This window comes from Tasmannia lanceolata, unplaced genomic scaffold, assembly GCF_043159265.1.
Source record: "Tasmannia lanceolata isolate RefF3 unplaced genomic scaffold, GAP_Taslan_0.1 ptg000008l, whole genome shotgun sequence".
Classification (NCBI taxonomy): Eukaryota; Viridiplantae; Streptophyta; class Magnoliopsida; order Canellales; family Winteraceae; genus Tasmannia; species Tasmannia lanceolata.
The window spans coordinates 14,488,060-14,504,454 of record NW_027518685.1 but is presented as its reverse complement, the minus strand read 5'-3'; the positions used below and the strand labels follow the sequence as shown (position 1 = coordinate 14,504,454).

At 37.4% G+C, this 16,395-nt stretch overlaps 1 protein-coding gene across 2 annotated transcripts in view; it reads left to right on the top strand.

Moving 5' to 3' along the window:
* Positions 1-16,063, top strand: part of SEX1 (Pyruvate phosphate dikinase, PEP/pyruvate binding domain-containing protein) — a 34,351-nt gene extending 18,288 nt beyond the window's left edge. For both annotated transcript variants that reach the window (XM_077388101.1, XM_077388102.1), the window contains 20 exons: positions 916-1,078; positions 1,189-1,278; positions 1,367-1,552; positions 2,709-2,771; positions 2,850-2,912; positions 3,011-3,070; positions 3,153-3,305; positions 3,484-3,567; positions 4,657-4,833; positions 4,923-5,029; positions 5,198-5,411; positions 5,587-5,690; positions 5,839-5,977; positions 6,212-6,337; positions 7,221-7,331; positions 12,204-12,302; positions 13,862-14,035; positions 14,261-14,353; positions 14,760-14,875; positions 15,529-16,063. In XM_077388101.1, coding sequence (XP_077244216.1) covers positions 916-1,078; positions 1,189-1,278; positions 1,367-1,552; positions 2,709-2,771; positions 2,850-2,912; positions 3,011-3,070; positions 3,153-3,305; positions 3,484-3,567; positions 4,657-4,833; positions 4,923-5,029; positions 5,198-5,411; positions 5,587-5,690; positions 5,839-5,977; positions 6,212-6,337; positions 7,221-7,331; positions 12,204-12,302; positions 13,862-14,035; positions 14,261-14,353; positions 14,760-14,875; positions 15,529-15,733 — 2,527 coding nt within the window. In that variant the 3' untranslated portion in view covers positions 15,734-16,063. The remainder of the gene's footprint in view (positions 1-915; positions 1,079-1,188; positions 1,279-1,366; positions 1,553-2,708; positions 2,772-2,849; positions 2,913-3,010; positions 3,071-3,152; positions 3,306-3,483; positions 3,568-4,656; positions 4,834-4,922; positions 5,030-5,197; positions 5,412-5,586; positions 5,691-5,838; positions 5,978-6,211; positions 6,338-7,220; positions 7,332-12,203; positions 12,303-13,861; positions 14,036-14,260; positions 14,354-14,759; positions 14,876-15,528) is intronic.
* The last annotated feature ends 332 nt before the right edge of the window (positions 16,064-16,395 follow it).

The following is a 16,395-nucleotide window of genomic DNA, read 5'->3' as shown; positions in this document are numbered from 1 at the left end:
CATACCTCAAGTAGCCTAGCCACGTACCCAAGGCAAGTAGGACCCTTAGACACGCACAGGAAGCACACAAGAGTGTAATGGGAATAGGGACCTGTATTACTGTCAAGAATGCTTACAAGTTCTAAGATTTCAGACGTGATGTGGGAATGGGGAGATCTTACCTATTATAAGCTACCTCCCCTCATACCAATGGTCATGGTCTTGCCATTTGATAATTCATCCAACGGTCCACTGCCCTCTTAGAACCTTCTTGGCCCACTAAAATTCTACGTACATGTGTCTGCAAAGAGACTACAAGAATACTCTAGAATCCCTACAAGTGTCTACATCCTTTTAGACTTCTCCAAAAGACTTATATACAACTCTAGAGATTTGGAAGGTTCTCTACTACTCCATGGTTTATTGAGCCTCCATTAGGCCTATAAAAGGAGATCATGGAAGACCAATTGTCACCCCCGTGACGAGTTAGTTTCTTGAAGGTTTTAAATATCACTCATAACACAACTAATGTATTCTCTTTCTTTTGGTTGTATTTTGACCATCCCGGTCCTATTTCTTAATAAAATTGTGTACAATGTTTCAAAAAAACACAACTAATATATTGAACTACCGAAACTCATCTCTTTTCAGTAACATCAACACCATTTCTCAACCTATAGATCACCATTTCTCAACCTACAAATTTCTTTAAACAATTAATTTACACTTTGCTTTGTGGTTGAATTTACACTTTTCTCTGAACCCACAATTCTCTTGTCTGTTGTATCTTTAGGGCTGACCTCCTCGGTCTCCCTTTGCCCTCTTATTAATATTATCTGTCATTCAAAAAAAATAAAAAAAATGAATTGTGGGTTCCTACAGAGCTGTATTCTTTCTCAGTTTAAGTTGTAAATAAACTGTTACCTTTTCTTGCAGTGAGATCAGTAAAGCGCAGGATAGGTTTACAGATGTGCTCCAGAACCTCTACAGCAGTTGCCCTCAGTACAGGGAGTTCGTGAGGATGGTCATGGCAACTGTGGGCCGTGGAGGTGAAGGGGATGTGGGGCAGCGCATTCGGGATGAAATCTTGGTGATCCAGGTATATATTTGCTCAAATCGTTTGGAATATTTTTTTTGCCTATTTTGAGTAGAGGATGGAGGAGCCACAATACATGAACTCTTGTTGTTTTCCCCTCCTTTTCTTTGCAGAGAAACAATAATTGCAAGGGTGGAATGATGGAAGAGTGGCATCAGAAGCTACATAATAACACCAGTCCTGACGATGTTGTTATCTGTCAGGTACTTTATAACATATTCTGATTTGGTGTGAACTTTGTAATAAGTTTCCATTATGACAAGCGGTATGACAAAATGTGTTTTCTTGCAGGCACTTATTGATTACATTAAAAGTGACTTCAATATCGATGCTTACTGGAACACCTTGAACTCAAATGGTATAACCAAAAAACGCCTTTTGAGTTATGACCGGGGTATTCATTCTGAGCCAAATTTCCAGAGAGACCAGAAGGAGGGACTTCTGCGTGATCTGGGGAATTACATGAGAACTTTAAAGGTTGTATTGAGAATTTTTTCTAGTGAAAGCTTCATTTTACTATTAATTTGCTTCTCACAAAAGTATCCGAGCTTCATAAATGCAATCCTATTTATAATATGGTGTCAGTTGAAGGGTATTACTGACTTAGGGTGTGTTCAGCAACCTTTTTCTTGATTTTCATTCTTCTAGCAAGAATCAGAATGCATTTTTTAGCTGTTCCTGGCAACAGAATCATGTTCGGTAAACTTATGCCCAAAAATCAATTATCATATTTTTTGAGCGGTTGTTAAAAAAAATAGATTCTAAATTTCAGAGACTTTTCATATATAACATTCGTAGTCCAAGGAGATCATCATCAGCAAGAAGAATAGATACCCTATGCTATAAATCTCTGCAACAGAGGTCCGAACCTATATCCGCCATGATTACAAACCCATTAATGGTCCGGAGAGATCGAGAGACTTGTGATGGTAAGCTCTATTTGCGATTAAAGATGAGATTATCACAGAAATTACGGATCAAATTACGAGATTCTCCGTTCTTCTTCTTCTTCTTCCCTCTGCAGAGAGAGCAGGGTTTCAAAACCAACGTTATCAGATGATTTTGAACTCTGCAATTGCAAATGCAAATGAAAACCCACTGTTCAGAAAAGGAAAAGGCAAGAAGAAAAGAAAGAATAATGGTACAAATATCTGAAAAATCAAGAAAGTGAGTTTTATAAATGGTTGCCGAATACACCCATAAATTTCAAACATATTACAAAAATTCCTGTGCTCCATTAATGTAATACCATATATAATATGTTGTCAGTTGAAGGATATTACTGACTTAAATTTCAACTGTAGTGTCACATGTAACATTATGGACTGGTGATGATCAAAGTGGATGAGCTACAATATATGATCTCTTCAAGAAAATGCAATTGTTGAAATACATAAACTATTAAATTCATTAGTTTCTTCACATGGAAAACAGTATATATAAAGTCCATATTTAATTAATGTAAGATATTACTGCTTGATGAATTCAATGTGCTCCTTGATTTTCTACCTAGTGATGATTTCATTTGGACTTCTTTTATAATCATGCATGCACACTGCTTTGCCTTTGGATGCCTAATGAGGGGTGTCACATTACTGTAACTAATACTTTTTTATGATGATTTATACTATAGGCAGTTCACTCAGGTGCAGATCTCGAGTCTGCGATAGCAACTTGCATGGGTTACAAGTCTGAGGTAATCTCAATCCTGTGTATGGAGGTCATAAAAATGGTCCTATTTTGGTATATGATAGAAATTTTTACTCTCATCCAGGGCCAGGGCTTCATGGTTGGGGTTCAGATAAATCCTATATCAGGCTTGCCATCTGGATTTCCGGTAAATTTATCAACTTTACTATTTTGGGACATGGTAATTACTCTGTTCTAATTTGGGAGACTAACTACATGAATGTACTTGATGAATCATCTGATCAGGAACTGCTGCAATTTATTCTAGATCACATTGAAGATAAGAATGTGGAACCTTTGCTTGAGGTATGTCAAACAATTGTGTTGATGTTTGTTTTCCTGTTTTCTTTTACACGTGGATGAAACTCTTGACGACAAGATATTTCAGGGCTTGCTGGAGGCTCGTCAGGAGCTTCGACCTTTGCTTCGTAGATCCCATGGTCGTCTGAAGGATCTTGTATTTTTGGATATTGCTCTTGACTCTACAGTTAGGACAGCCATTGAAAGGGGATACGAGGAGCTCAATAATTCTTCACCAGAGGTATTACATATTGTTGACATGTCTTAAGTTGGTTGCCCAATGAAATATAGTGTCGATTTCCTTCCTGTTTGTTGCTTGTCTCAGATAGGCATCTCTATTCTGAATCTGGTTCCAGGCAATTTTATTTCTTTTCCTACAATGTAATATGACAATTTTAATCTATTGGTTTCTCTTGCAGAAAATTATGTATTTCAACACTCTAGCTCTTGAAAATCTTGCACTTTCATCAGACAATAATGAGGATCTCATCTACTGCTTAAAGGTACTTCTGAGCTCAGTAAAATTACTCTAGTTACCTCTTTCTTCAGTGGAAATTATAATGTTTCTTAGGGACCTTGTGAGACAATATAAACCTATGTTTGTTTTTAGTTATGACCACTGCTAAGGTTTTAACCTTCTACGAATTTACTTGAGAACCCAGGGTACAATTGATATAAGAAAGTATTATAGAGCTACCAAAGATGCTTTTGTTGTTATGAGACTTGAAAAATTGGTGTATTATAGTTAGAAAGGGAAGAGGTTTCTATTTTCCCTTGCAATTGTAAGGCTTGAAAACTAGCTATAAAGAACCTTCTTTTGTACAGAAGATCCTATTAGACTATAATTTTGGAAATTTTAAAAATATTTTCCTACAAGAAAAATGTGTTACTGGTGATTGAACTTTAATGCTTTGGTATCTTACATTCAGATTTTGACTTGGCATTTACTATTCAATTGCTTTCTGGCCTAAACCAAGTGCCTATAGCTGTATTGCACACATAGAAATAGGCATGTCGGTAAGTAATCTCAAGTTGGTGGGGTACCTGCCCTACAGCCCAATTGTGTAGATATTTGGCAAGAAATCCGGCCAAAAAAACAGATTAACTCTCTCAGAACTTATTTTTATGCTGATTGCAAACAAGTTCCAACGTACTTCGCAACCAAGAATGCGTATTCTCAGGACACCCAAAGGTACAGGTGCTCAGTTCCAATTGAAATTACCTGTACCGTCTGGTTCAAAAAAAAGTACCAGTACAGTATCCATATAAGTACTTAATTCAAATCCACTTAGTGTTATGGGTCCATGGCTCAAAATAAATTTGCCATGCAAAATAGGTTACACTATTATTTTTGAAGCTGCTGGTGATGGGCTACTACACATTCTGAATAAGCTATTGTTTCCTTTTCATTTTATTTTGGAGCATTATTGAAATTTACTAATTTAGTTATCTGTTTTGGATTTTTTCCTAGTCATTATATTTTTGGAGTATTATTGAAATATTATTTATCTGTTTTGGATTGTGTTTGCTTAGGTGGAGGGTAGAATGGTATTTTTTTTGTTTTTTTTAATCTAATGTTCTTTTTTTTGAAGGGATGGAATAATGCCCTAGACATGTCAAAGAAAAACAATGATCAATCGGCATTATATGCAAAATCAGTACTTGATAGGACACGCCTTGCTCTTGCAAGTAAGGCAGAGTACTACCTGCAAATTCTCCAACCTTCAGCAGAATATCTCGGATCAGTGCTTGGAGTTGACCAATCAGCAGTATGTATTTTACCGTATCACATGTTCTATTTGCATTAAATGTATTGTGGATATCCTGGATTCTGTATGTATAAGCACTTGTGTCGCAGGTAAACATATTCACCGAAGAAATTATTCGTGCCGGATCGGCTGCTTCCTTGTCGGCACTTCTCAATCGACTTGACCCTGTTCTTCGGAAGAAAGCTCATCTAGGCAGGTTGGTTGAATACAGTATAGTATAGAGGATACCATATAATTGGGTTATAAAAGTTTGGTGTCATCCTCTAATTTACTGCCATTAAACATTAACGTGGTATGATACTATATCTTTTTGGTTGCATGTCTACTGCTACCATTCTAATGTAATCTTGGCTTACTGGATCAGTTGGCAGGTTATAAGTCCAGTTGAAGCTGTTGGATATGTTGTCGTTGTAGATGAATTACTTTCTGTTCAGAATAAATCATATGGTCGCCCAACAATTTTGGTGTCAAGAAGTGTAAAGGGAGAGGAGGAAATTCCAGATGGCACAGTTGCTGTGCTGACACCCGACATGCCAGATGTCCTATCTCATGTTTCTGTGCGAGCCAGAAATAGCAAGGTTATAGGCTCTCTCTTTTTTTTTTTTGAATTTTAGCAAGGTTATCGGCTATTAACATTGCTTTTCAGGAGATTCTCTGCCAATTTAATTGTCTTCCTTGTTGATGGGTAATCATCATTTTGAGATCAGTGACTGTGAGTTGTGACTTTCAAGCTCAGTACTTTCCCCTGTGCAGGTTTGCTTTGCTACCTGCTTTGACCCCAACATTCTGTCCGAACTCCAAGCAAAGGATGGGAAGTTATTGAGGCTAAAGCCAACATCTGCAGATATAGTTTATAGGTAAATTGATTTTTTTAAGGTATCTGAGGTGTTCACTACAAAATATTTTATGATTTGCGAGGCAGGATGTTTATTTTTTCTGACATTTTTTTCTGCTTTCTGACCAGAGAACTTAATTCCTTTTTCTTTTTTTTTGTATTAATGCTAGTGAAATCAAGGACAATGAACTGTTGGATGTAAGTTCAACAAATTTGAAACAAGATGGATCTTCACCATCAGTAACTTTGGTCAGAAAGCAGTTTGCTGGAAGATATGCTATATCAGCTGAGGAGTTCACCAGCGAAATGGTCCGACTTGTAAAAATTATATTATTCTTATTTGAAGAATTTGTTTTTGCTTCACTTCTGTTTCCCTTGAAATGAAATGCTGTTTAGAGTTGATCCAAGAGCAGTGATTGCATGTATAGTTGGAGAATTATCAGGAATAGTTGTTGTATATAAGTTGGGATACCACTGGATTGATTTATTAGGTTTTCATTCATTTAAGTTTGTCTAACTAGTACGGGAATTCCAATTTTCTAGGTTGGAGCCAAGTCCCGTAACATCTCATATCTAAAAGGAAAAGTTCCTTCTTGGGTAGGAATTCCAACATCACTTGCCCTGCCATTTGGAGTTTTCGAGAAGGTCCTATCTGATGATGCAAACCAGGTGTGTTTCATCTCATGTTACTTGATTGTTAATTTTATTTATGGATTAGTGCATCTATTGTTGAATGTGCGTAACCACAGCAGCAGATACATTTTTCGCTAAAAAGTGTATATGTTTCACATAGTTTTGAAAGTAGATGAGTTTTATGTAATATTGTAATGAAACCAGATTGCACATCCCATTTTATTGATGCAACTCGTCTTGACACATAATGGCTCTTGGGAACTGAATCCACTAGGCAATGCACCGGTGAGAGTGTATGGTTGCTCATAATGACGATCAATGAGATTTGTATTCCACAGTGCATAGTCCATACTTACATGTGTCTGGCAAACATTTTTTTTTTTGTATAGTTGATTTTTCAAAGTTGTGCACTATGATGAGTTTGGGAATTTAGACCTGGAGTTTAGTGAGGGCTTGCATTCTGCAAAAAGTATAGGGTGGGGCTGCCTCCGTTCGCTGACCTTCTATCAAAGAAAAACAAAGTTTTTCCCTTTCAAATAGCTGAATTTGTTTATTATTCTTCGGCAAAAAGTAAACATTGATCTCCCACATTTTGGATGTACTTATCCACATAAAGAGCATCGTTGTCAAAACCTAAATTCAGGAAGGCTACAGTTACTTGCTGATAAGGAGGAAATACTTATACTTCCTCTCCACTTATTTTAGCAGGTGGGAAAATTGCTCCGTTGTTTTTTTCCATGGTCTAACCTTCCTTATTTTAACATGGAGCATAAATTGGTTGTCTCCCATGGAAGGAATCTTCATTACTTAATTAATTACAATTAAATATTCTATATAATTTCCTTGACCTATAACTTCTGCAACACTGTATGAAACTCACGCTATAGAATATCATGTGTTTTCTGTACCCTATTCACAGGTCGTGCGTGAAAAACTACAGATCTTGAAGGAAAGGTTAGGAGGAGGACAGTTCAGCGCACTTGGTGACATTCGGAAAACAGTTCTGCAGCTTGTGGCACCATCTCAATTGGTACGTCCATTTTTCTGGTAGGATTCATTTAAATGAATAAACTTCAGAAAATTGTTGTACTAGGAAGCATATTGAGAAGCCTAGATTGATATAGTCATAGCTAAAGTGTAAATCACTAAAGAAAGAAGGGGAGAAGGGTAGAAGAGAAGATGAGAGAAGAAGAGAGAATAAGAGAAAGAGAGAGCTAGTCATTCTAGACATCCTCCCTCTATATATATATATATATATATATATATATATGAGAGAACGGTTCCTACACACATGTGTAGATAAGTTATCTACACACTAGCTTAAAATACAGTGGGGGCCACATTATTTGGGTGATCCAAACCATTCATTTTTAAGGCCCTCTCATAGATAGGGTGTCTACAAAAAATCAGATCCATAGGATCATCCTCACCATTCGAACTGTGTAGGCAAAAAATGGACTAATTTGTGAAGGTTTAAAGACATCCATTTTACCTCCACAAATCGTAGGGTTAGGATGATCCTATGGATCTGATTTTTTGTAGACACCCTATCTATGTGAGGGCCTTTAAAATGGATGGCTTGGATCACCCAAACAATGTCGGCCCCCACTATATTTTAAGCTAGTGTGTAGAGAACTCTCTACACATATGTGTAGGAACCGTTTTCTCTCTCTCTCTATATATATATATATCATTCTAGACATCCTCCCTCTCTCTCTCTCTATATATATATATATATATATATATATATATATATATATTATTGAAGTAAAAGAAAAAATGATGATTCTACCCTTCTACATAAACTGATATGTCAACACTAGCCCTCAAGAGCATATACATTGTATAAGCCTGCCTAGCTTGTCAACCCGAGACCTTTCCAAATACTAGGTAAAACACCCCAATTGATCTCCCAGGAACAAATGAGAAACACAAATATCTCCACATTGAATCTTTTCTCTGTTGAAGTGACGGTCTACCAATGTGCTTAGTCCTTTCCAGAAAGACGAGAATAGTAGCAATGTGAACTGCAACCTGGTTGTCGCAAAATAGTTTCATAGGCAAAAAAGGGTCTTAAAATCAATTTCAGACAAAAAACACTTGAACCTTATAAGCTCACATGTCAGAGGAACCATAGCTCTGTACTCTGCTTTAGCACTGGATCGAAGCACAGCACTTTGCTTCTTGCTCCACTAGGACACAAGGTTACCTCCAACAACGTACAATGCCCAATAGTATATTTTCTGTCAGAAGGAGATCCTGCCTAATTTGCATTCGTAACACCATCAATATTTAAGTGCCCATGATTTTGAAACAATAAACCACGTCCAGGAGCACCTTTTATATACCTCACAATACGAAAAAATTCCCAATGAGGATAAGAAGAAGAATCCATAAATTGGCTCACCATAATCATTGCAAATGAGATATCCATCCGTTACTGTCAAATAATTCAGCTTACCGACCAAACTCCTATATTTGCTTGGATTTCCAAGCAAGTCTCCTTGATCTCCATACAACTTCACGTTAGGATCCATATGAGTATCAACTTGCCTGGAACCCAATAATCTTGTCTCTTCCAGAAAATCCAAAATATACTTGCGTTGTCAAAGAGAAATACCATGAGGAGAACATATTACTTCATTGCCCAAGAAGTATCTCAATTTTCCAAGGCCCTTGGTATGTAATTCTTGTTGGAGAAACTCCTTAAACTGTTGAATTCCAGTACTTTCATCACATGTAAAGACTGTCATCCGCATAAACAACTAGAATGATACATACAACCTCCTACTATCAATAAACACAGTATGATCAACTCCTCAATGCTTAAGATCAAATCTCATATCCGCATCACTAAACCTGCCAAACCATGCACGAGGTGACTGCTTCACTCCCCCATTTAAGAAGGCGTTTTTCACATCCTGCTGGTAAAGTGGTCAATCAGAATTAGCAGCTAATAAAATAATTATACAAGAGATTTGCTAGGGATCATCGCAGAAGGCATTTTGCGGGCCGACTTTTGCATGAGAGCAGCCACCTCATGAATAAGACAAAATCCGTTGAAAAGTGAGCCTATGTGTCTGCTCTCTCATGCAACATCCGGTCCGTGAAATGCCTTCTGCGATGGTCCCTAGCAAATCCCATTATACAAACAAATGAATTTTTAGCGACTAGAGAAAACGTCTCTGAATAGGACCATATCATATGGAAATATCATATGTTTAGTTATAACCTTTGGAAACAAGAATAACTTTGAGTTGTTCAATGGAACCATCAGGAAAATATTTAATATCAAACACCCAACAACAACCAGCAATTGTTTCATCCGCAGGAAGAAAAACCGAGTCCGAAGAACCATTGAATTGTGGAGAAGCCATTTCATTCCTCTATCTAGGATAAGTGCTTTATGACAGTTAGAAATAGACACATCCAACATGGAAGCGGACGATACAAAGTGAACAAGTGAGCATAAGAGACAAATGTGAAAATCAGGTGATTAGTGTAACTGCGTTCACTTTTACGAAGAGAGATAGGTAAATCATTAGTCACAGAAATAGCGGAAATAGCAGGCTCAGGAAAATTATCCGGAGATGGATCCTCTGATGGAAAAGGAGATGATGGAGGTATGAGAGCTTGTGGGGCTTCTACATGTTTAGAGTATCGAAATAGAAGCCAACTTAGGAACAACTAATAAAGGGATATCAGAAAATGAGGATTGACCAAGATGGATTCTTATTGAAATTAGAAGCCAACTTGGGAACAGCTGGTAAAGGAATATAAAAAAATGAGGACTGACCAAGATGGCCGCTGCTCTCAAAAAGAAGGGCGTAGACTGAAAAAAGGACGCATCAACATAAACAAAATGCTTACGAAGACCGCTTATCATTCCCAGGAGACAATTGATGAACAAAATAGACACACCCCAAAATACGTGGAGTCAAAGGAAACATAGGAATTGTAGGAAATCAAATGGAATTCGGTGACTTTCGTCCAAGAATAGATGAAGGTAAACGATTAATCAAAAAGCAGGAGGTAAGAAGAACATCACTCCAATAGGTTTTCAATACATTCATATGGATCATCATGGCTCTGGCTTTATCAAGGTGTCTATTTTTAGGTTCAGTCACACCATTTTGTTGTGGTTGTTTATGCACATGAAGTCTGATGATTAATGACATGTTGGTTAAAAAATGATGAATACTATAAGCACTGGATAAATATTCTTTAGCATTATCTGGTCTCAAGACACACATACGAGAATTAAACTGAGTTTGAATTTCTGCATAAAACAGAGAACAATTCATAACAATCTTTCATAAGAAACAGCTGGGTCATTCTAGAATAGTAATCCACAAAAGTTACGAAGTACCTGAACAACATGTAAGAGGAAATTCGACCCAGACCCCAGACATCTGAATGCACCAACGCTAAAGGTACTTGAATCAACACTTATTTGAGGGAAATGATAAGTGCGCCCTTTTCATCACTTGAGACACCCAGCTGCATTGTACATGGCAATCAGGTCACTTCATTCCTTCAAATGTGAAGTACACCAGACCCTTTGCAGTTATAGATACACTGTAGCTGGGTGTCCCAAGTGATGAAAAGGGGCACATTTATCACTTCCCTTATTTGAGAGCCGTGGCACCTGTTTTATGCTACCAGGTAAGACCCATAAGACAAGTGATCAACATTGCCACGACAGACTGACTAAGGCCTAGGAATTATCGTAGGCTAATAAGAATTATCGTAGTGACAAAAGCAAGTGAGGACATCATGAGGTTTACTTCAGGTCTAGGAAACATGACGAATAGAAGGCTGCACTGTAAGAGAAGAATCAAGGATCTTCTGTAGAGAACTCCCATCGCTATTTTGTGTGTTCCTTTTATGGCTACAGAACATGAGCATTGAACTGCATTTTATTCTCTTTTATTTCATGTGGCTATGTGTTTACTGTCCCCCACTATCACATGTGCACTTTTATTGTAGTCCAATTGGTTAAACACCTAGGACTAGGTGGAATCTTGGAGATTGATTCCTTGCTCTAGTACCAGTCAAGGCTAGTAGGAATCATTTTTCAGTGTGAGGTCTAAGATTCCTCTGGTATAGAAAAGGACGGTTACACTGACATGCATAAATAATAAAATAAGAAAGACACACAACTACAAAGAGTAGAGAGGGATAATGAACAAATAACAAATAATATAATCTCTAAGCTTTTATCTCTTAACCGAAACCACTTTTCGAACAGCCAAACTTCCAATCTGAATCTGACTTCCTGTAGTTGATTGTAACTGATACGAGGTAGCTATTGAATTGTGATCTGTTTCACATTGAAAAGAACTTTTACTTGTTTTTACTCTTCAAAACAGACAACCAAGGAGAAAATACATGAAATACAATTCCAAGTAATATATTATAGTATTAAAATAATATATGATGCTTGTCCATTGCAAGACAAATTGTGGAGTGTGAATCGTTAGGGTATAAAACTAATGATGGGACACTTCTTTTGGCATCCAACATGGGTCTGACATGGGTACATCTTCACTTTTGACGTGTTCGAACTTCAAATTTCAAGCTATATAGGTTCCTTGAATGTTTTTCTTTATCTTAAATGTTGAATTTGTTTCCAAGTTCTTTAATTTCGGGTAAGGAAACATCTTAGCTATTTTTGAAGTACCAATAACTTTCGATAAGGAGGCTGTGCGTCAACTAGGCCTCACAACTCACAAGTTCTGTACTGTGGATATGCTGAACACGAACAGAAGACTGCAAAAATACTAGCATTTTCTTCAATGGAGATTTGTTATTTGTGCAGAATATGTTAGTGTAAAAATATCGTTAAAAAAATATGTTAGTTTAAAAATGGTGGTGCATGATGGGCAAGTGCTGTTTTCAGGTGCGAGAGCTGAAGGACAAAATGCGAAGTGAAGGAATGCCTTGGCCTGGTGATGAAGGTGAGCAGCGATGGGAACAAGCATGGACAGCAATCAAAAGGGTGAGCTACAGGGGAATATACCTTATCCTGAATGAACTAATATACTATGCTAGTTTGAGTTTTATGCCTCTTGCCTATGTTAATATAAGGATCTATCTGATACTTAAAATCTCTTTCTTATTTCCTTTGAATTGTTGCACCTTATTTGTATTTATTTCTCTTATTTCTAAACATTTAAGGATGGGGCTTCGGCTTCCATTAGACCATGCATACACATGATGGCCCCATGACTTCTCTCCTTAGATAAATATATTGGCCAGTAAGTCTTGTGATCTCACATAGAACGTAGATATTTCTCCATCCATAACTTGTTCCCAAATGAAATGGTAATTCACTTTGGTTGTCTTATGTTCTCTCATGGAACACTGGATTTTTGGCAATACGTGAGGCACTTGATTGTCGAAGAATGATTTAACTGGACTGTCAACAGTAAAACTAAAACCAAACTCCTAAAGTAAAAGCTTCAACCATGTTAACTCACAAGCCGTGTGAGCCATAGCCTGGTACTCTGTCTCTGTTCTAGATCTCGCAATCACATTTTGCTTCCTCACATTACCAAATTACTCCCAACGATGGTACAATAACCAGTAGTGGATCTCCTATCTGAAGGAGAGCCAACCTGATCGGCATTAGTGTAGCCGTCAATTTGAATGTCTTGTTTTGACTTGTACAATATCCCACAGCTAGCAACACCTTCAAGGTATCTCAATATGCGAATCACAACCTCCCAATGTGGAACAAGCGGAGTCTCTCTCTCTCTCTCTCTCTCTCTCTCTCTCTCTTGAAAGTTGTAAAGGAAAAAAGTGACAAGGGTGCAACACGAGGACTTCCCAGGAGGTCACCCATCCTAGTACTACTCTCGCCAAGCGGAGTCTGCATAAACTGATTTACCATACTAACTCCGAATCTGATATCTAGTCTGGTAATGGTCAGGTAGATGAGTCTATCTGATGGGTGACCATCCACGACAAAAGGAGAGAAGCCAAAGGAACTAGTCTTCAAGTGGGGCCCAATGTGGAAACTGACTGAAATCCGCATGACCATGTCTTGAATTAAATGAATAAGACAAATTCAGCTATGCGGTGGGTCATCTATCTTGAAAAAGAGGAGCCGCAAAGTAGCTTTGTGCAAAATTGTCTAGAGTCTAGACACTCCCTCAGTCATCATTTTGTGCATTTAGGTCTCTCAACCAGCTTCATCAAGAGAAAAGAATAATAAGTTACTGTTTGCCCATTTGAAGTTGCCTTAATTATATATCATTAGACAAAAGTTTTTTTAAAAGAAAATCTTCATACAATGACTTAGAAAAGTTGATCAAATTCAAACATATTCTTTTAAACTTTACATATTTGTGGTTGTTTAAATTAAATGATTTTCTCACTTCTAATTTTCAATTTTATTATTTTATCCATTAAGATGATATTATCTCATGTTTGAATGGCTGATAGCTCGTCTTCATCTAATATTAGTGAAAACTGATTTTGGGTCACTGATCGATATTTTCTCAAGTTCTATGACACTATATTTCGTGACCATAAACACCATCTTTTTTCATTCAGGTTTGGGCTTCCAAGTGGAACGAAAGAGCATATTTCAGCACTCGGAAAGTGAAACTGGATCACGACTATCTCTGCATGGCTGTTCTAGTTCAAGAAATCATAAATGCTGACTATGCATTTGTCATCCATACTACCAATCCATCATCTGAAGACTCAACGGAGATATATGCCGAGGTATTTACGTTAATAAAGTTCACTAATGGTCTGGGAACTTGGTCGAATTTACTGTTTAGCCAGGCTCTGGTACCGAATCCAAACAACAATTTACAATTTTGTAAATATCCATCATCTAGAGATTTCTTGGGGATATATGTTGAGGTCCTTCTGTGCCAAGCTTATTGGCAACTTTTTCTGTTTTTTTTATTAATTGTGTGCTTACATATTTCGGTCTCCTTGTAGGTGGTGAAAGGACTTGGAGAAACTCTTGTCGGAGCTTATCCAGGCCGTGCTTTGAGCTTTATCTGCAAGAAGAATGATCTTAATTCTCCCAAGGCAAGATATTATAATCCCATAATCTTCCTTGACACAAGTATTCTTGTAATTTATGGCGTACCATGTAATTTTTCTTCTTCAGTTGCTAAGATCTCATAAGGAGTACAAACATATCACTAGTTCTCTGTTAAAGTATTGGCTCCGGACACCAGCTATGGACACTACAACATCAAGACTTACCATAATATGTTAAAATGTCCACTCCCATCTAAAGAAACATAATTTTCAAACATAATAATGCCAAAAATAAGAAAATGTGGCTAGAGACAATGAAGAAACGAGAAAACCATGTGCCATTTCCAATATTTTTGACATTGGGGTCTTGAAAATGGCTTTAACTACTTTAAAAAATGTATTCTTATATAGTTGGTTTTGCACTGACTGCGCTCATTTTGCTCATTTTCAGGTATTGGGTTACCCTAGCAAACCCATTGGCCTCTTCATAAGACGATCGATCATCTTCAGATCTGATTCCAATGGTGAAGACTTGGAAGGTTATGCGGGTGCTGGTCTTTATGACAGGTTAGTCTCTGCTCCAAACTACATGTGCAAACCCTTATAATCCACCAGCATTACTTTTTAAAATGTATTTCTATGTATTGTAGAAGAGTTCAACTATGGGAACAGCCACCTAGAGACAGCCCACAGTGCAAGTGACTCAAGTTTTATGATGAACGAAGGGCAAAGAGGGCGGGAAAGGGAGAGATTTGAGAGTGCATGAGTGAGGAGTGGCAGAAAAACAGGGAAAAGAAAAACTCAACTCAAAATGGAGTTTTATTTTTCCTATTTTTCAGCCACATAAGCACCGTCTCCTCACTCCAGCCCTCTCAATTCTCTCCCTTTTCCACCCTTTTGTAGTCCTCTCTCACCGCTTGGCAAACTAATATTCACTGAAAAAAAAATTCATGGTTGCCAGACATGGCCTACACATCTACTCTTGTTTTGGTAATGATACTTCACTTTTAAACACTTCTCTAATTAGCCGCCAACAATTTGTTTAGAAAATTTATCATCAACTGTCATTGTTGAACCAAGGGAGACCAGTTCCCCTATGGAAAATGCTCCTACACTAAAGCACCTTATATGAGACCTATTCACGTAAATCCTTTGAAGCAAACATTTCTATATTGTGTTATTATCGGGCGTTTACACCTTTGAACTTTTATGATTTACAGTGTTCCTATGGATGAAGAAGAGAAGGTTGTGCTTGACTACTCGTCGGACCCATTGATCATAGATGGAAATTTCCAGAAGGAGATTCTCTCAAAGATTGCCAAAGCAGGGAGAGCAATTGAAGAGCTGTACGGATCTCCGCAAGACATCGAAGGTGTGGTGAGGGACGGGAAGATCTTTGTCGTCCAGACCAGACCTCAGATGTGATTCTCTCGTCCTGGTTAGTGTCATAAAGCAGCAAATTATCAGAAAATATACGTATAGGAGTAAAAAAAAAGAGGCAGCAACAAGGGAGTTTCAGATCATATATGGTTTGTGTATCAGATTGCTGCATTACAAAAACAGTTGAATCAGTTATTTTGATATCTAAAATGATGTGCCCCCACGGAGATGTGTGGTCTATAATATTTTGGACCATGTGGGTCCCTGTTGTAGAACTCATGTAATAACAGCAATAAGAAAAAACTGGTGATTATTACAATGTTGTTTAGGAAGCTGTGTCTTAATCCCTTTGGTAGAAGGATGCATATTTAATTATCTTAATAGTCTAATTAGTGACCTTGAAGTACATTATTTCTTTTAGTTTTCCATTTATAGGTGACATGATTCGTGATTTGATGAGGAAAAGTAAGGGCGTGTTCGGCAAATCCCCCGTAAATGCATTTTATTCGATTTTCTTGCTAAAACCTCGGTCAAAGTTAAGGAATGAAGTTTGGCAACCATTCCTAAAACATCTCTAACACATCTTATCGTTTCCAAATCCGGATTTCGTAAGGTGATTATTTTTCGCTTTTAAGAATCGCAATAATGAGATTTTCGAGGAAGAATGAGATTTCCCCCTTAGTTTTTTTTTTTTAAATTACGCATGT